The sequence below is a fragment of the Mercenaria mercenaria genome, chromosome 14 (genome assembly GCF_021730395.1).
Source record: "Mercenaria mercenaria strain notata chromosome 14, MADL_Memer_1, whole genome shotgun sequence".
Lineage (NCBI taxonomy): Eukaryota > Metazoa > Mollusca > Bivalvia > Venerida > Veneridae > Mercenaria > Mercenaria mercenaria.
The window spans coordinates 28,609,622-28,630,309 of NC_069374.1; the positions used below are offsets into that span (position 1 = coordinate 28,609,622).

General features: G+C 36.9%; 1 protein-coding gene across 1 annotated transcript; it reads left to right on the plus strand.

The window, feature by feature from the left end:
- The first annotated feature begins 94 nt into the window (after positions 1 to 94).
- Positions 95 to 20,065, plus strand: LOC128548142 (integrin-linked kinase-associated serine/threonine phosphatase 2C-like). Its single transcript, XM_053522556.1, has 8 exons — positions 95 to 240; positions 1,937 to 2,043; positions 5,009 to 5,102; positions 5,851 to 5,938; positions 6,827 to 6,948; positions 11,305 to 11,424; positions 12,866 to 12,947; positions 16,541 to 20,065. Exons 1-8 carry the CDS (start codon positions 95 to 97, stop codon positions 16,688 to 16,690), a joined length of 909 nt encoding a protein of 302 aa, XP_053378531.1. The 3' UTR covers positions 16,691 to 20,065.
- Positions 20,066 to 20,688: the final 623 nt, after the last annotated feature.

Here is a 20,688-nt window from a genome sequence, read left to right on the forward strand (position 1 = left end):
ACATTGTCGCCACCCGTCAGATTTAGTAAGTAATTAGTAAAGATGTTTGTCAGTTTGTGATATATATTTTTTTGAATGTCTTTAAAAATTAGGAATGGATTTGAAAGGGAAATCCTGTATTGGTTTTACCAAAGTTACCAAACCAGAAGAAATAGGTAAGGGTAGATTATCAAACACAAGCACCAAAAACACAGCCCCAGAGCCATGCATTTACGTAGTAGGCCACAACAAAAAGAAGCTGTAATGGAAAAATATTTCAGACGCTTGCTCAAACATCCAACAACATTTAAATACAAAACTTGTTTTCAAGGTATACCCACTTTCATTCAGAATTCCCCCATTTTAGCTAGAATATCCACATTTGCTTTTGGTAAGTGAAAAAAATTTTCAGCGCGTCGCGGGAAGGAAAACCTCTCCAGCACCTCCCCACCGTTCCCCCCCCCCCCCCCCCCAAAAAAAACTGGCTCCAACTTTTCAGCCCGTGTGGGGCCCCGGGAGTTACTATAATCTGTAACTTGAGAATGTTTTGTTAACAGGGTAAAGGGATCAAGATCATGATTGCTTTGAAACTGAAAATAATTTTCACTCATTGAGAAAAGAATCTTTCAAACACAAAGGGATAATTGCATGGATCAGTAGATGATCATATTGATTTTAGGGTCAGTAAGTCACATATTAAGGTCATAGTAACATTGAGGCTGAAAATTTTTTCCCTTTATAACAAATCTAAGCAACCCTTTTGCCCACTACCTTCAAATTTCATAGGATGATTGCCTTTGGTCAGGAGATGTTGTTCTGGACTTATTAAACAAGGGAAAGTGACAAACCATTGAGACTGAAACGGTTTCAGCTCAGTAAATGAAGAACCTTGGTTCTGTCCCAACTTCATCTTCAATTTCTGCGTCATGATGACTCCTATTGAGTAGAGCTATTGGACTCACCCATGCGTCAGCGTCCGCGTCCCGATTTGGTTAAGGTTTTGTATGTAAGCTGGTATTTCAGTAACCACTTGTGGGAATGGATTGAAACTCCACACACTTATTCACTGTGATAAACTGACATACACTGCACAGGTTCCATACCTCTATTTTGCTTTTTTTTTTTACAAAATTATGCCCCTTTTTCAACTTAGAAATTCTTGGTTAAGGTTTTGTATGTAAGCTGGTATCTCAGTAACCACTTGTGGGAATGGATTGAAACTTCACACACTTATTCACTGTGATAAACTGACCTACACTGCACAGGTTCCATAACTCTATTTTGCATTTTTACAAAATTATGTCCCCTTTTCCACTTAAAAATTCTTGGTTAAGGTTTTGTATGTAAGCTGGTATCTCAGTAACAACTTGTGGGAATGGATTGAATCTTCACACATTTATTCACTGTGATAAACTGACCTACATTGGACAGGTTCCATAACTCTATTTTGCATTTTAACAAAATTATGTCCCCTTTTCGACTTAGAAATTCTTGGTTAAGGTTTTGTATGTAAGCTGGTATCTCAGTACCCACTAATGGGAATGGATTGAAACTTCACACACTTGTTCACTGTCATGATCTGACATGCACTGTGTAGGTCCCTTAACTCTACTTTGCATTTTTTTCAAAATTATGCCCCTTTTTTAGACTTAGCAGTTTGTATGTAAGCTGGTATTTCAGTATCCACTTATGGGAAAGGATTGAAACTTCACACACTTGTTCACTTTATGAGCAGATAAGCTCTGTGAAGGTTCCATAACCCTTTTTCCCATTTTTACAAAATTATGCCCCTTTTATCGACTTTTGTATTCATTCAATTGACAAGGCTGTTGGATAGTCGAGCGTTGCTGTCCTCCGACAGCTCTTGTTTAAATAGTTGTGTGCATTGTTATTAGACAGCCCATGTTTCTCATGTAGTCTGTGATGTTGTATGACAATGATACCATTCTGATTACAGCTACCGAGTGTCTCTCTATGGTGTGTTTGACGGGCATGGAGGAGTAAGAGCCTCGAGGTTTGCATCAGAGAATTTGCATAAAAATCTCCGAGATAAATTTCCTAAGGGTAATCTCTCAAACAATAAGATATTTTCGTGATATCCTGTTCTGTAGCATACACAGTGACAGCATTGAAACAGCCATAATATTCCAGTTTAAGGTGGCTGTAAATAGCCAAATGCCTATCTCTCTTTTCCAATTTTATCTTCCAAAGAAAACAACCTACCATTCAAATGGAGTTTAGAGATTTTTAGCTTGACATTTCAAAGTATAGGTACTAGGTAGAACTACTGGACTCACACATGCATCGGCATCGGCATCTGCATCGGCGTCAGTGTCCCGGTTTGGTTAAGTTTTTGTATGTAAGCTGGTATTTCAGTAACCACTTGTGGGAATGGATTGAAACTTCACACTCTTACTCACTGGGATAAACTGCACAGTAAGCAGTTCAATTCTGATAGTATAACCAATGTTTGAAGTTTGAAACATGTAGAGTTACCATTAAGTTAAACAAGCAACTGGATTTATTTTTAACTGGAGTCTTGGAAGAATAGGTAGAGCTATTGCAGTCACCAGTCTTTCGGTGTCCTGATATGTAAACTGGTATCTCAGTAACCACTCTTGTGGGAATGGATTGGAACTTCTCCCACTTTTTCACTGTGATGATCTGACGTGCATTGCACAGGTTCTTAAACCCTATTTTGCAACATTATGAAATTATACCCCTTTTTAGCTCACCAGAGCCAAAGGCTCAGGGTGAGCTATTCTGATCACTCTCTGTCCGTCATCCATAGTCCGTTGTCCATAAACTTTTACTTTAAACGACGTCTCCTCATAAACCGTTAGGCCAATTTCATCCAAACTTCACAGGAATGTTCCTTGGGTGAAGCTCTACAAAAATTGTTCAAAGAATTGAATTCCATGCAGAACTCTGGTTGCCATGGCAACCGAAAGGAAAAACTTTAAAAATCTTCTTCTCAAAAACTAAAAGCCCTAGAGCTTAGATATTTGGTGTGAAGCATTGCCTAGTGGACTTCTACCAAATTTGTTCAAATCATTGACCCCGCCCCAGGAGTCACATGATTTTACATAGGAAAATCTTAAAAAATCTTCTTCTAAAAAACCAGAAGCCCTAGAGCTTAGATATTTGACATGTAGCATTCCTTGTGGACCTCTACTAAAGTTGTTCAAATCATGACCCTGGGGTCAAAATTGACCCCGCCCCTGGGGTCACTTGATTTTACATAGATTTCTATAGGAAAATCTTCAAAAAACCTTGAAAAATAAACCAGAAGGCCTAGAGCTTAGATATTTGGCATGTAGCATTGCCTAGTGGACCTCTACAAAATTTGTTCAAATCATGACCCCCGGGGTCAAAATTGACCCTGCTCCAGGGGTCGCTTGATTTTACATAGGAAAATCTTCAAAAATTTTCTAAAAATAAACCAGAAGGCCTAGAGCTTAGATATTTCACATGTAGCATTGCCTAGCGGACCTCTACAAAATTTGTTCAAATCATGACCCCCTGGGTCAAAATTGACCCCGCCCCAGGGGTCACTTGATTTTACATAGGAAAATCTTCAAAAAATTTCTAAAAATAAACCAGAAGGCCTAGATCTTAGATATTTGACGTGTAGCATTGCCTAGAAGACTTCTACAAAATTTGTTCAAATCATGACCCCCGGGTCAAATTGACCCCGCCCCAGGAGTCACATGATTTTACATAGGAAAATCTTAAAAAATCTTCTTCTCAAAAACCAGAAGCCCTAGAGCTTAGATATTTGACATGTAGCATTGCCTAGTGGACCTCTACTAAAGTTGTTCAAATCATGACCCTGGGGTCAAAATTGACACCGCCCTTGGGTCACTTGATTTTACATAGATTTCTATAGGAAAATCTTCAAAAAATTTTGAAAAATAAACCAGAAGGCCTAGAGCTTAGATATTTGGCATGTAGCATTTCCTAGTGGACCTCTACAAAATTTATTCAAATCATGACCCCCGGGGTCAAAATTGACCCTGCTCCAGAGGTCACTTGATTTTACATAGGAAAATTTTCAAAAATTTTCTAAAAATAAACCAGAAGGCCTAGAGCTTAGATATTTCACATGTAGCATTGCCTAGTGGACCTCTACAAAATTTGTTCAAATCATGACCTCCTGGGTCAAAATTGACCCCGCCCCAGGGGTCACTTGATTTTACATAGGAAAATCTTCAAAAAAATTCTAAAAATAAACCAGAAGGCTTAGATCTTAGATATTTGACATGTAGCATTGCCTAGAAGACTTCTACAAAGTTTGTTCAAATCATGACCCCCGGGGTCAAATTGACCCCGCCCCATGGGGTTACTTGATTGTACATAGAAAAATCTTCAAAATTTTCTAAAAATAAAGCAGAAGGCCTAGAGCTTAGATATTTGACATGTAGTATTGCCTAGTGGACCTCTACAAAATTGTTCAAATCTTGACCCCCCCAGGGTCAAATTGACCCAGCCCCAGGGGTTACTTGATTGTACATAGGGAAATCTTCATAAATTTGCTAAAAATAAACTAGAAGGCCTAGATCTTAGATATTTGATATGTAACATTGCCTAGCAGACTTCTACAAATTCTGTTCAAATCATGACCCCCCGGGTAAAATTGGCCCCGCCCCAGGGGTTACTTGATTGTACATAGGAAAATCTTCCAAAAAATTTCTTAAAATCATCAGTTTGACATTTGAAACATGTAGCTCATATTACTCAGGTGAGCAATCTAGGGTCATCATAACCCTCTTATTTGACTTTTTCATATTTCTGTTGAATAGTTGAGCATTACTGTCCTCCGACAGCTCTTGTTGAGCAGACCTTTACTGTTACTTTTAAGGATTTACTGTACACATACAGTACCAGGTACATCACCATTATATATCACAGATTATAGCCACTCAAATGATAAATGATTGACTATAACTTTTTCAAAGCACTATTATGATAGTTAAAATCTTATTAATTTTGTATGATGTTTATATAAATTTACTAATTGATATTTCAGGTGATATCACTGTAGTGGAGAAAGATATCAGGAAAGCTTTTATTGATTCATTTAAAAAGACTGATGATGATTTTCTGAAGTTGGCCACCAAATCGTAAGTTTTGTTGAAAGTGACTCTCAAAGTCTGTTCATTGATATAAAACACTGTACAGCTTGGTCTAGTAGTTAAGGCATCTGCCTTTGGAACAGGTCTAAGGTTTGACAGTCCTCCGGCTTTGCCCAATAGGGAGAGCGCAGATCTATTGATTGCGGGGTTGTGAGTTCCGTGACGATTTGATAAAAGACACTGTGTCTGACTTCAATCGTCCTCCACCTCTGATTCATTTGGGGAAGTTGGCAGTTACTTGCAGAGAACAGGCCTGTATTGGTACAGAATCCAGGAACATTGGTTAGATTAACTGCCGGCCATTATATAACTAATATGCTTTTGAAAAATGGCGTCAAACCAAAAAGAAACAAATGAAATAAGGTTTGAGCCCCTCTGTTGGCTCTACACAGTCAGGTGTTTAGAGGTTGTCACTGTTACATTCTGTCATTATTTTAGTAATACTTAGTATTACATAAATCTGTAACCATAAAATGTTCTCAATTTCTGTGACCAAAATAGTACATTGAATGCGTTTAAATACACAAAAGAAATTGCATCTGATGCATAGCTGCTTTTATGATATTTTAGAATGACATTCAAAGTTTTGAATGTCTCTAAATTAAATATGAACTTGTCATTGTGAATTATTCTGTTGAAATATTTTTATATACATTACCATTGTTCATGAAAAATGATTCATGAATATATTTTGACTAATTTTACTTGCAAGTATAACTGACTTTCTATATTACAGGAAGCCTGTATGGAAGGATGGTACAACAGCCATCCTGGTTCTCCTCATCAATGAGAGTATGTACATTGCTAATATTGGAGACAGCCAGGTACCAGTTATCAAGATAGCTTTTAGTTTTATCTGAAGCTTCTCATTAAAGTATAACAACAGCATTTTCCCATGGATTATGTCGTGTTCTTTTTGACATCAATGGGATTTGAATTTCTGACCTCGGGTTTAGTTGCTGACTAATGGTTTACTATATTGGACATACTGTAGAGAAATCAATAAGACAAAAAGGAAGAGATTTTTTAGCATAACATTTACCAGAAAGTTCATGTCTGTTCGGATAAATCTGAAGGTTTTCTTTGTAGGAAAATATTTCTTGCATCTAAGATCAAAGTTGCATCAGCTGTGTTGTTTGTATTTTAAACGATTCTGCTTATCTTGATTAAATTAAATGAGCCGCGCCATGAGAAAACCAACATAATGGCTTTGCGATCAGCATGGATCCGGACCAGCCTGCACATCCGTGCAGTCTGGTCAGGATTCATGCTGTTCGCTTTCAAAACCTATTGCAATTAGAGAAACCGTTAGCAAACAGCATGGATCCTGACCAGACAGTGCAGACGCGCTAGGTCTGAATCCATGCTAGTCGCAAATGCACTATGTCGGTTTTCTCATGGCGTGGCTCAAATGTGGTTTCAGTGAGAAATTTAAAGAAAGACATTTCTGTGCCAGCCACTGCCTCTCTGTGTTACCATGGTTACCAAACATTTCCTTCCTTTTAGTCAGGTGAAAATGTTAATTTGTAATTTTAGGCTGAATTATTTCGAGTGTACAAAGATGTGTGCCATTCCACCTCAGTATTCCCCACAATCCTACCTTTTACATGAGATAAAATTGTTGTTTTAGGCTGTGTTATGTTGTTATAAAGTGTGTTCATGTGCCCCTCGGTAGTACATGAAGAGAGGAAAATGTTTATTTGTAATTTTAGGCTGTGTTATGTCGTTACAAAGAGGATACAAAGACATGTGTGCCAGTGCCCCTCAGTGTGCCTCACAATCCCTCTTTATATGATGAGAGGATGAGAATACAAAAACAAGGTGGACATGTGAAGTAAGTTTGTTATTTCCTCTATCGTTAAAGGGAGACACTAAAATCTTTATTCTTATAAAATACTTTTATCTGTTTTTACTTGTTTTCATGTTTTACGGACATTTCTGATAGAGGTATTAGATTGATATTATCAGTTTATGATTTTATAAGTTATGGGTAGCTATGGTGCTGTGTCCTGGGTTTGTCATTCTTCTGTTGTTCATATTGACATTCTTTTTATGCCCCCGTTCGAAGAAGAAGGGGTATATTGTTTTGCAGATGTCAGTCGGTAGGTCTGTCGGTCGGACCAATCCGTTTCCGGATGATAACTCAAGAACGCTTGGGCCTAGGATCATGAAAGTTGATAGGGAGGTTGGTCATCACCAGCAGATGACCCCTATTGATTTTGAGGTCTGTATGTCAAAGGTCAAGGTCACAGTGACCCTGAATAGTAAAACGGTTTCCGGATGATAACTCAAGAACACTTGGGCCTAGGATCATGAAAGTTGATAGGGAGGTTGATAATGACCAGCAGATGACCCCTATTGATTTTGAGGTCAGTATATTAAAGGCCAAGGTCACAGTGACCCTGAACAGTAAAACGGTTTCCGGATGATAACTCAAGAACGCTTAGGCATAGGGTCACGAAAGTTGATAGGGAGGTTGGTCATGACCAGCAGATGACTCCTAATGATTTTGAGGTCAGTATGTCAAAGGTCAAGGTCACAGTGACCAGGAACAGTAAAATGGTTTCCAGGCAATAACTCTAGAACTCTTGGGCCTAGTATCAGGATTATTGATAGTTAGGTTGGCCATGACCAGCAGATGACCCCTATTGATTTTGAGGTCAAAGGTCAAGGTCACATTGGCCAGGAACAGTTAAAATGGTTTCTGATCTTCTTGTCCAAAACAATAGGGCCTAGGGCTTTGATATTTGGTATGTAGCAAAATCTAGTGGTCCTCTACCAAGATTGTTCAGATTATTTCCCTGGGGTCAAATATGGCCCCACCCTGGGGGTCACATGGTTTATATAGACTTATATAGGGAAAAACTTCTTGTCCAAACCACAAAAACTATGGCTTTAATATTTTGTAATGTAGCATCATTTAGTGGTTCTCTACCATGTTTGTTCAAATTATCTGTTTATATAGGAAAAAACTTTGAAAATCCACAGTGCCTAGGGCTTTGATATTTTGTATATGACATCATCTAGTGGTCCTCTACTAAGATTGTTCAAATTATTCCCCTAGGGTCAAATATGGCTCCGCCCTGGGGGTCACATGGTTTACATAGACTTATATAGGGAAAAACTTTGAAAATCTTCTTGTCCAAACCACAAAGACTATGGCTTTAATATTTTGCAATGTAGCATCATTTAGTGGTTCTCTACCATGTCTGTTCAAATTATCCCTCTAGGGTCAAATATGGCCCCACCCCAGGGGTCATATGGTTCATATAGACTTACATAGGGAAAAACTTAGAACCTTCATGTCCATAACTTACATCATTCAAATTTGGACCACATGTATAGTTTTGAGTGGCAAGATGAACCTTGACATGAGTTGACCTTGATATTGACCTAGTGATCTCCTTTTACATTTCTGTAGCTACAGCCTTCAAATTTGGACCACATGCATAGGTTTGTGTACCAAAAACAACTTTGACCTTGTTATTGACCTAGTGACCTACTTTCACATTTCTGAAGGTACAAGCTTCAAATTTGGACCACTTGCATACTTTTGTGTTCCGAAATAATATTTGACCTTGATTTTGACCTAGTGACCTACTTTCACATTTCTCAAGCTACAGCCTTCAAATTTGAACCCCATGCATAGTTTTGTGTACCGAAATGAACTTTGATCTTGAGATTGACATAGTGACCTACTTTCACATTTCTGAAGCTACAGGCTTCAAATTTGGACCGCCTGCATATTTTTATGCCCCCAAAGGGAGGCATATTAGTTTTCAACTGTCCATCCGTTAGTTCGTTCGTTCATTCGTTAGTCACAACGTTAAGTTTTTGCATGAAGGCATTTTACTCGCGAACCACTGCAGCCAGGACCTTCAAACTTCACATGCTGATAGTACTTATTGAGTACACCACCCCTACTGACTTTGGGGTCACCAGGTCAAAGGTCAAGGTCACAGGGGCCAACGTTAACTTTTTGCATGAAGGCACTTTACTCGCGAACCACTGCACCCAGGACCTTAAAACTTCACATGCTGATAGTACTTATTGAGTACACCACCCCTACTGACTTTGGGGTCACCAGGTCAAATGCCAAGGTCACGGGCCAACGTTAACTTTTTGCATGAAGGCACTCTTCTCGCGAACCACTGCACCTAGGACCTTCAAACTTCATATGCTGATAGTACTTATTGAGTACACCACCCCTACTCACTTTGGGGTCACCAGGTCAAAGGTCAAGATCACAGGGGCCAACATTAATTTTTTGCATGAAGGCACTTTTCTTGCGAACCACTTCACCCAGGACCTTCAAACTTTACATGCTGATAGTACTTTATGAGTACACCAACCCTACTGACTTTAGGATCACCAGGTCAAAGGTCAAGGTCACAGGGGCCAATGTTAGCTTTTTGCATGAAGGCACTTTACATGCAAACCACTTCATTCAGGACATTCAAATTTCACATGCTGATAGTACTTATTGAGTACACCACCCCTACTGACTTTGGGGTCACCAGGTCAAAGGTCAAGGTGCTGCGGGGGCATTTGTCACCATTAGTGACAGCTCTTGTTGTGTTCTGAATTGAAATTTGACATTGATTTTCACCTATTACCTACTTTCACATTTCTCAAGCTACAGCCTTCAAATTTGAAGCACATGCATAGTTCTGTCTACCGAAATGAACTTTGACCTTGAAATTGATCTAGTGACCTGCTTTCACATTTGTCAAGCCACAGCTTTCAAATCTGGACCACATACACATTGTTTTGTACCAAAATGAAATTTGACATTGATTTTGACCTTGAGTTAGTCTTGAAATTTGGAACATTCAAAAATGGCTCAGTGGATGGTGCCAAGATCACTCTGTAATCTCTTGTTAGGTTAATAGGTAAAGGTCAAGGTCAGATTAAACCAGAATGGTAGAACTTTTGTTTACAGTGAGTATATAATTTCTGTTCCTTGTGCAATTACTGAATGCATCAAGGGAGGCATTTCGTGTTCGACGAGCTCTTGTTTTTAATTCATTTCTCCGATTTTCTTTAAATGTACTGTGAAACATCATTACATGAAGCTTGTCAAGTTTTTACAAATTTGACCCATGCAATGGGCTTTCTAGTAGAGCCTCAACAGTCAATGTTCAACATGTTCATAAGAAATACTTTTAAGAACATTTTTCTCCAAAAGTGCAGGGCTTAAATCGTAGGTATCTTACAGTCATGTAGTGTTGACTATAGCACTTGCCAAGGTTTTTTCAGGCTGCGTTTGTTGGGCCAAATTATTGGCTACTCACATGAGAACCCATTGAAATTTCTTATCTAAAAGTATAAGGGTTTTCATCAAATAAATTTTGCGCTAGGCAATTTCTTTTGGTTAACTCTCCAGTTGAGCAACTTAGGCTTATTTAGACCTCTTGTTTATTCTTACTGTAAGAGATTGGTTTTTTCTTGCATACCAGACGGGGATTTCCATTATTTTTACCGGTGCTGGAAAATTCCATCTTACACCCCGGGATGTAAGATGACTCTCGTGCTTTAAATGACGTATTACGAACTACATACATGTAGAAGATTTATGTAGTTATTTATATTTATTTTGAAAAACGGAATAAAAATCCAATACCTTGACAGTTCCTCTTTGTTCCTGATAGTACATTTCTCGATTCAAAACACGTTATTTTATCAAAAATTCATAATGTTACACTGGAACTGATAAAACAAAACCGGAACTAAACATTGTTATTTGTCTTTGAAACGTCATGACGTCTTTCCTGTTTATGGACGTTGATTTTCCGCGCTTGTTTAAATACGCTGCTATAAAAAATAATTCCAAAAAGAACGCCGTTTGACTGATTTTATTTTTATTATTATATCTTGATATCAGTATGCAAGAAAAAGATTCTGTCACTGGTTATAGGTGCAGATAGGAATATCCGGCTCTCGGGTAACTGTTTAGGTGGTAACTCGGTAGGAACCTCGTTACCGCCTAAACAGTTACCCTTGAGGCCGGAAATTCCCATCTGCACCTATAACCAGTGAAAGAATCTTATAGTATTATGAAGAATTGTGTTAAATATCTGTTTATGAATTAATCTCTGTTCAAACACTCAGAGCAGACTGGTGTTTATTTTAACATATTAAATTTTGTAATTTATTCTTTTATGATTCATAAGAAGATATCTGTTTGTAGAGATGGTCGAGTGATGGGAGTGCTAGAAGTGTCAAGGTCAATAGGAGATGGACAATATAAGAAATTGGGGGTAACATGTACTCCAGATGTGAAAAAATGTGCTCTCACAGACAATGACAGGTAAAGTGTTAATAAATGTTTACGTTATTCTTTTAACTGCTGCATACACTATTGCAGGTAAAATGTTGAATTTACATGATTCTAAAACTGTCTCACAGACATTAGCAGGTATAGTGTTTCAGACAGTGGCAGGTAAATTGTTTTATATTTGCATAATTCTAACACTGTTTCACACACAGTGGCAGGTAAATTGTTTTATATTTGCATAATTCTAATACTGTTTCACACACAGTGACAGGTAAATTGTTTTATATTTGCATAATTTTAACACTGTTTCACACACAGTGGCAGGTAAATTGTTTTATATTTGCATAATTTTAACACTGTTTCACACACAGTGGCAGGTAAATTGTTTTATATTTGCATAATTCTAACACTGTTTCACACAGAGTGGCAGGTAAATTGTTTTATATTTGCATAATTCTAACACTGTTTCACACACAGTGTCAGGTAAATTGTTTTATATTTGCATAATTTTAACACTGTTTCACACACAGTGGCAGGTAAATTGTTTTATATTTGCATAACTATGTCTCCCACCACACAGTGGTGTGGGAGACATATTGATTTACTCCTGTCTGTGTGTGTGTGTCTGTCTGTCACAAAGCTTGTCCGCACTCTTAAGTCAAATATTTCTCATCCAATTTTCACCAAACTTGAACAAAACGTGTTTGCCAATAAGTGCCCAGACAAGTTCGATGACTAGCCAAATCGGCCCAGGCACTTTGGAATTATGGCCCTTGAATAACCATTTTTGACTTCAAAAGGACCCCTATACTACTTTTAAAAGTAGCATAGGGGTCCTTTTGAAGTCAAAATGGTACAGGATTCCTTTTGGTGTCAAAAAAGTGCATGCGCATGTGCTCTAAGTAAAAGTATATAAAGACTGACTTACTATTTAGATCATTAGGCAGTTGTGGGAGACATGTGCTTTTGTCAAAAGAAGCTCTAGTTCTAACACTGTTTCACACACAGTGTCAGGTAAAGTACATGGTTCTGCATTTATTTTTCCATCTTCATGGTTTTACAGACTTTTTAATTCCTTAATAACTTGAGAATTGTTTGAAAATTAATAAATTATTAATAAATGATATCATCTCTTCATTTGTAAGCCCAAATGGTTACCGTTATAGTTAGAGTGCTAGACTCTGATTTGACTGTTAGCTAGTGTGATTTCCTGGTAAGGCAAATGCTCTAGATGGCAATTTGACAGAAGGCAATGTCTGGTGTCATAAATCCTCTTACTCTGATTCATGTGGCATAGTTTAATTCTGAACTTGCAAAATTAGCTATGACTTATTAATAATTGTATACACCTGTAAGAAAGTGAATCAAACAGCTAAGTTTTATTTTGTCCCAAAATGCATGCTTCTTGTAAAGAAACCATTTTAATTGGTTCCTTTTGTCAGTATAACTGTGCATGACTGTTTTATTTGAGCAGGTATGTGATAATAGCCTGTGATGGTCTGTGGAAATGTTTTGAACCAGTGGATAGTATCAAGTTCACAAACAGTATTTTAGAGGTAAGTGTAAAGTATTGACAAATAAATAACCTTTGTAATTAATTATAATGTAAGGTTTTAAAGGCACTGGCCTCCAGATTGTTAGACAACAAAAAAAAATTTTTTTAAGATATCTGAAAATTAATGCTGTATTTCTTAAGAATACTTTGAAATTTAATTACTGACTATGTGTTACGGAAACACATGAGAATTAGTTGTTTGAACTACTTTTTACGATGAAAATTGAAAAGTGTAACGCTTTACTCAAGGTAAATTGGCTCGATTATAAATATCTATATTTAAGACGCATTGAACATTAAACCCTCCATAGCGCTATTGGTAACGACAGCAGAAAATCTTTCTATTGCCGCGGTGGTCCGGGTCCGATTTCCGACGCAGTCATCTTTTTTTCTTCATTTAGCATAGAAACAAAAACTCATATTCTAATGTTCATATTATGACCGAACTTCAGTTTGAAAGAAAGATAATTTTTTAGCCAAAATCTGGAGGTCGGTGCCTTTAAGTTTACCTGCTGTGGTAGATTATTCTTGGAGCTTTTGATTTAGATCAATCGGCCACATGTTTGATTCCCACCGTGTGTTCTGTGTTGACTGAAGCAGTTCTATTTATAGATTACTGTGAAATCATTTCATCTTTAGCCTGCAAAATTTCTAAAATGGACTGGTCTATCTGACTATCATTCAATTTGGGCAGTACCATTTATTATTCAAAGGGGTTTTCATTGAAAATTGACTGACTCAATAACAAACTTTGCAGACCAAAATCACCATGCACAAGTGTGCAGGTTGACCTTGGTCTGCACTGGTCGCAAAGGCAGAATCACTTGCAGCTGGCAGGCTAAAGTTTAATGTTACGTCTTTTGGACCATACATACATGTATGTTCTGTTTTATTTTGTCTTGAGAAGTAAATGTCGCCAAAGCGTTGATCAGTTAAACTGTAAAATTATAAATAATATCATGTTGAGTTTTGTCTCATTACTTTAGAATATAAAATGAATGGGAATTTATTTTGTTCATTGGGATTTAATTTCGCAGATTGACCCAACCACAAAATCCACAAAAAACAAAAATTCTTACAATTTCACAATATAAGAGTTATAGCAAAAAATATGCATGAGCTCTTCACTGGAAATATTGTGCAATTTTTGGAGTGGAATTATATTACTGGGTTGAAGAAGAACCCCTTATTTTTAGCTCGACTATGCTAAGAATAGTCTAGCTATTCTACTCACCCTGGCATCGGCGTCGGCGTCACACCTTGGTTAAGTTTTTGCATGCAAGTACATACAGCTATCATTTAAAGGCATATAGCTTTGAAACTTATTTATTCTTTTTCTAGGTCACTTACCAACCTCACTGGGTCAAGTTCCATAACTCTAACATGTATTTTGAGCAAATTATGCCCCCTTTTGGACTTAAAAAATTCTGGTTAAAGTTTTACATGCAAGTTACTATCTCCAAAACTAATGTAGATATTGAATTGAAACTTCACATGTGTCTTCGGGGATATAAAACTAGTTGAAAGCAGCAAGTCCCATAACTCTGACCTTCATTTTGGCCAAATTATGCCCCCTTTTGGACTTAGACAATTCTGGTTAAAGTTTTGCGTGCAAGTACATACAGCTATTACCAAAAGGCATATAGATTTGAAACTTATTTTTTCTTTTTCTAGATCAATTACCTACATCACTAGGTCAAGTCCAATAACTCTGACATGTATTTTGGCCAAATTATGTCCCCTGTTGGACTTCTGGTTTAAGTTTTGCGTGCAGTACATACAGCTATTACTAAAAGGCATATGGATTTAAACCTTATTTTTTCTTTTTCTAGATCAATTACCTACCTCATTGGGTCAAGTCCCATAACTCTGACATGTATTTTGGGCAAATTATGTCCCCTTTTGGACTAAGAAAATTCTGGTTAAAGTTTTACATGCAAGTTACTATCTCCAAAACTAATTTAGATATTGAATTGAAACTTCACATGTGTCTTCGGGGTTGTAAAACTAGTTGACAGAATCAAGTCCCATAACTCTGACATGTATTTTGGGCAAATTATGCCCCCTTTTGGACTTAGAAAATTCTGGTTAAAGTTTTACATGCAAGTTACTATCTCCAAAACTAATGCAGATATTGAATTGAAACTTCACATGTGTCTTCGGGGTTATAAAACTAGTTGACAGAATCTAGTCCCATAACTCTGACATGTATTTTGGGCAAATTATGCCCCCTTTTGGACTTAGAAAATTCTGGTTAAAGTTTTACGTGCAAGTTACTATCTCCAAAACTGATGCAGATATGGAATTGAAACTTAACATGTTTCTTCGGGGTTATAAAACTAGTTGATAGCATCAAGTCCCATAACTCTGATATGCATTTTGGTCAAATTATGCCCCCTTTTGGACTTAGAAAATTCTGGTTAAAGTTTTACGTGCAAGTTACTATCTCCAAAACTAATGCAGATATTGAATTGAAACTTAACATGAATCTTCGGGGTCAAAAACTAGTTGATAGCATCAAGTCCCATAACTCTGATATGCATTTTGGTCAAATTATGTCCCCTTTGGAACTTAAAACTCTGTTGATATTTAACATTTTGGGTAATAATTTCCTGCTTCTGTGACAATATTTCAAATAGTCGAGCTTGGCTGTCTTACGGACAGCTCTTGTTTAAAACTAAAGTAATAAGTTTTGTATTGTATATTCTTTAACATTTGTAAATGATTAACATTTGCTCTTTACCCAGGGTGAAATTGAAATTACAAAAAATAGCAACATTTATGAACCCTTTAATATGACAACACGGGGGAAAGTTTTGGCAATAGAATTGATGTTTCGGAATTCAGAAAGTTCCTGCTGTCAATCATGGAGACGTTTAGAATGATATATATCTTATATCTAGATCTTGCAAATTATAGCTGAAATTCACACCAAATAAAATTTTATGTAATGGATTTCATAGATTAAACAGTTGAAATCTGTCACATATATACATGTAATAGAAGTATAGAAACTGAGATTTATAAAAAAGAACATAGCACTGGGTTTAATTGTGTTCACCATGAAATTTTAGTTCTCATTTTCATGATTTCAGTTCAAAACCCCACCTGGGAATGTATAAGTGTTTTAATTTAGGAAGTTGTCAAGCTGGCATATAGAAGGTCTGTGTTTCTACCAAGGTGTAAACCTCTGCCTGAAATAACACCTGAAGTGGCACATTGGATCTTCCTCCACATTAAAGCTGGAAAATATCTAGATGCCCAAAACCCTGATCCTGCTAAATTTCTATAATGAACTTGACCATCTTTCAATTTGGACAGTGCCATTAACTGTTAAAAGGGGTGCTTGCCTAAAAGATACTGACTGGATAGCGAACAGTGCAGATCTTGATCAGACTGCATGGAGGTGCAGGCTGACCAAGATCTACACTGGTCGCAAAGGCAGAATCAATCGTGCCCAGCATGATAAGGGTTAAATGATGTCACAGGCTGTGGCTTAAAATCCAATAAAAACATCAATACTTTGCAAAATTTCCTTTAGTTTGTTCTGTTTTTGAAAATATGTATATAATCATTACCTGTTTTATATTTCAGGAAGACTGTCCCAAAGATACAGAAGATAATAAATCAGGAAAAAACAATAAATATGAAACTGCTTGTAATAAATTAGCCAATGAGGCGGTACTACGGTTCAGTGGAGACAATGTTACGGTGCTTTTATTAGCCATAAGGAAGTGTAGATGAGACTGTATCAGAACACATTTACTTTGGGAAAATAGAAACGTGGTTCAACTTGCTGTGAAATCATTTAATTTCGTGGCCATTAAATTTTGTTTTGGCCTAAAAGGCCATTTTTATGGGACATGAATTTTTGGAAATCAACTTTGAACATGAAATGAATGTGATTTTTTTCTTGTTCCCTCAAGGTTTAATTTTGTGGGTTGACTCAACCATGAAATCCACAAACATTAATTTCCCACAAATATTAATGATCTACAGTATTTGTTAAAGGGGCTTACCTCTGGATTTATGTTAGTTTTTCGAGGTAATTTGTTAGTAATTGTAAAATTCAAGTGAATTTGTGAGTTCTAGGCAAGATTTATTGATGAAAAGCAATGTTGAATTTATTGTAATGAGTAGAATAGCTATTTAAATATAAATGTGTTAGCCTCACTGTAAGAACTTTTTTTTTGAGTTTAGGCTGCACTTTAAAACATATGAAAATAATGAAATTTTTTCTAATATTTTGTAGAAGTTGCATAATTACGTTTTAAACGAAAATCAATATTATGATACTACTCGGGAGGAAATAATGATTTAACCAGGCGTATAATTGTAAAATTGACAGTTTTGCAAACTAAGCAGCTGAATTACTCCATCCTTTAATTACAAGTGGATTTCCTCAGTCTTGTAAAGGGAACTAGTTTAAAAATAGTAAATAAGGGCCTGTTTGATATTGCGCTGTGTTGGAACTCGATCGTTTATAAATTCATACTTAAAGGTAATGGTATACTTGCAGACATAATTTTTGCATGAGGTCTGAAATATTTAATATTCTTTCATAAAAACTACTTTTTTGACTGGATCTGGGCAGTATTGTACTAATGGGAGAAACATTGCATATTAAGAAGGCAATTCATTGGATTTTTAGCTCACCTGTCACAAAGTGACAAGGTGAGCTTTTGTGATCGCGCGGTGTCCGTCGTCCGTGCGTGCGTGCGTGCGTCCGTCCGTAAACTTTTGCTTGTGACCACTCTAGAGGTCACATTTTTCATGGGATCTTTATGAAAGTTGGTTAGATTGTTCATCTTGATGATATCTAGGTCAAGTTCGAAACTGGGTCACGTGCCGTCAAAAACTAGGTCAGTAGGTCTAAAAATAGAAAAACCTTGTGACCTCTCTAGAGGCCATATATTTCACAAGATTTTCATGAAAATTGGTCAGAATGTTCACCTTGATGATATCTAGGTCAAGTTCGAAACTGGGTCACGTGCCGTCAAAAACTAGGTCAGTAGGTCTAAAAATAGAAAAACCTTGTGACCTCTTTATAGGCCATATATTTCACAAGATCTTCATGAAAATTGGTCAGAATGTTCATCTTGATGATATCTAGATCAAGTTTGAAACTGGGTCACGTGCCGTCAAAAACTAGGTCAGTAGGTCTAAAAATAGAAAAACCTTGTGACCTTTCTAGAGGCCATATATTTCACAAGATCTTCATGAAAATTTGTCAGAACGTTCACCTTGATGATATCTAGGTCAAGTTCGAAACTGGGTCACGTGTTGTCAAAAACTAGGTCAGTAGGTCAAATAATAGAAAAACCTTGTGACCTCTCTAAAGGCCATATTTTTCATGGGATCTGTATGAAAGTTGGTCTGAATGTTCATCTTGATGATATCTAGGTCAAGTTCGAAACTGGGTCACGTGCGATCAAAAACTAGGTCAGTAGGTCTAAAAATAGAAAAACCCTGTGACATCACTAGAGGCCATATATTTCATGAGATCTTCATGAAAATTGGTCTGAATGTTCATCTTGATGATATCTAGGTCAAGTTTGAAAGTGGGTCACGTGCCTACAAAATCTAGGTCAGTAGGTCAAATAATAGAAAAACCTTGTGACCTCTCTAGAGGCCATATTTTTCATGGGATCTGTATGAAAGTTGGTCTGAATGTTCATCTTGGTGATATCTAGGTCAAGTTCAAAAGTGGGTCACGTGCCATCAAAAACAAGGTCAGTAGGTCAAATAATAGAAAAACCTTGTGACCTCTCTAAAGACCATATTTTTCATGGGATCTGTATGAAAATTGGTCTGAATGTTCATCTTGATGATATCTAGGTCAAGTTCGAAACAGGGTCATGTGCGGTCAAAAACTAGGTCAGTAGGTCTAAAAATAGAAAAACCTTGTGAACTCTCTAGAGGCCATACTTGTGAATGGATCTCCATAAAAATTGGTCAGAATGTTCACCTTGGTGATATCTAGGTCAAGTTTGAAACTGGGTCATGTGCCGTCAAAAACTAGGTCAGTAGGTCAAATAATAAAAAGACCTTGTGACCTCTCTAGAGGCCATACTTTTCATGGGATCTGTATGAAAGTTGGTCTGAATGTTCATCTTGATGATATCTAGGGTAAATTTGAAACTGGGTCAGCTGCGATCAAAAACTAGGTCAGTAGGTCTAAAATTATTAAAATCTTTTGACCTCTCTAGAGGCCATATTTTTCAATGGCTCTTCATGAAAATTGATCTGAATGTTCACCTTGATGATATCTAGGTCAGTTTCGAAACTGGGTCACGTGCGGTCAAAAACTAGGCCAGTAGGTATAAAAATAGAAAAACCTTGTGACCTCTCTAGAGACCATATTTTTCATGAGATCTTCATGAAAATTAGTGAGAATGTTCACCTTGACGATATCTAGGTAGAGTTCAAAAGAGGGTCACGTACCTTCGAAAATTAGGTCAATAGGTCAAATAATAGAAAAACCTTGTGACCTCTCTAGAGACCATATTTTTCAATGGATCTTCATGAAAATTGGTCAGAATTTTTATCTTGATAATATCTAGGTCAAGTTCAAAACTGGGTCACGAGCTCAAAAACTAGGTCACTATGTCAAATAATAGAAAAAACGACTTCATACTCAAAACTGGGTCATGTGGGAAGAGGTGAGCGATTCAGGACCATCATGGTCCTCTTGTTAATTTTTGAAATGCTGTGTCAAGGTTGAATATTAATTCTTGTACTGCAAAAACACATGGGCCCACCAAATACTCTGGTTGGAATTGGGCGTTAGGAAAAAGTTTGTCGATAACCATGAATGTATTGAATCACATGTAATTTGGGCAATTGTTTATTTTTAGGAATCATACATGTGTTCATGATTTTGGGAAGTACAATTGGTATGCTTTTATTTAATATCTGACAGATGCAATAGAATTCATATAAATCTTGGAAGGAGGTCAACCATTTTGTACTCCGAATAACTCCTATGTAAAATTATTCTTGAAATTGTATTACTGTTTGCCAAATTTTTAAGGGATATGCAAAACTATGGTTAATGTCATGCTTGTAATAACGATAAATAAAAAGAATGGCTTAAAAACCATGAATTATTATACACGATTGTGGTAGTGTTGTTGATTTGTGTGCCCTGGTTATGGATATTTAAAACATGTTGACCGTCTCCAAGAATAACAGAATGGTAATTAAAACTGCACCATAATTGTTAAATCATCGCCTATGAAAACAGTACATATAGTCTTCGTGTTTTTAATGCAACGATAATTAATGTCTGCAGAAGCACTTGGGATATGGTGTAGACCTCGACCTTCGGTCTTGATCACCAACATTCCCCTGGGCTTCTGCAGACATTTATAACTCTGTAACTTGTGACAGATTTCAACAGTTTAATCTATGAATTTGTTTGTTTGTTTTGGGTTTAACACAATTTTTCAACAGTATTTTAGTTATGTTATGGCAGGCAGTTAACCTAACCAGTGTTCCTGGAATCTGTACCAATACAAACCTGTTCTCCGCAAGTAACTGCAAACTTCCCCACATGAATCAGAGGTGGAGGACGAATGATTTCAGACACAATATCTTCTATCAAATCGTCATGGAGAACATACACCTGCCCGGGGACCGAACGAACGATACCTAGATCTGCACTCTCCCTACTGAGCTTAGGGGCAGGCTATTTTATCTGTGAAATCCAGAACATTTTATTTGGTGTGAATTTAAGCTTT

Excerpts from the sequence above, each read along its gene's own strand:
- LOC128548142 (XM_053522556.1), top strand. The coding sequence starts at position 95 with ATGGATTTGAAAGGGAAATCCTGTATTGGTTTTACCAAAGTTACCAAA. Across the intron at positions 241-1,936 it reads GGCCACAACAAAAAGAAGCT|CTACCGAGTGTCTCTCTATG; the intron begins GTAATGGAAAAA and ends TTCTGATTACAG. Across the intron at positions 2,044-5,008 it reads CCGAGATAAATTTCCTAAGG|GTGATATCACTGTAGTGGAG; the intron begins GTAATCTCTCAA and ends TTGATATTTCAG.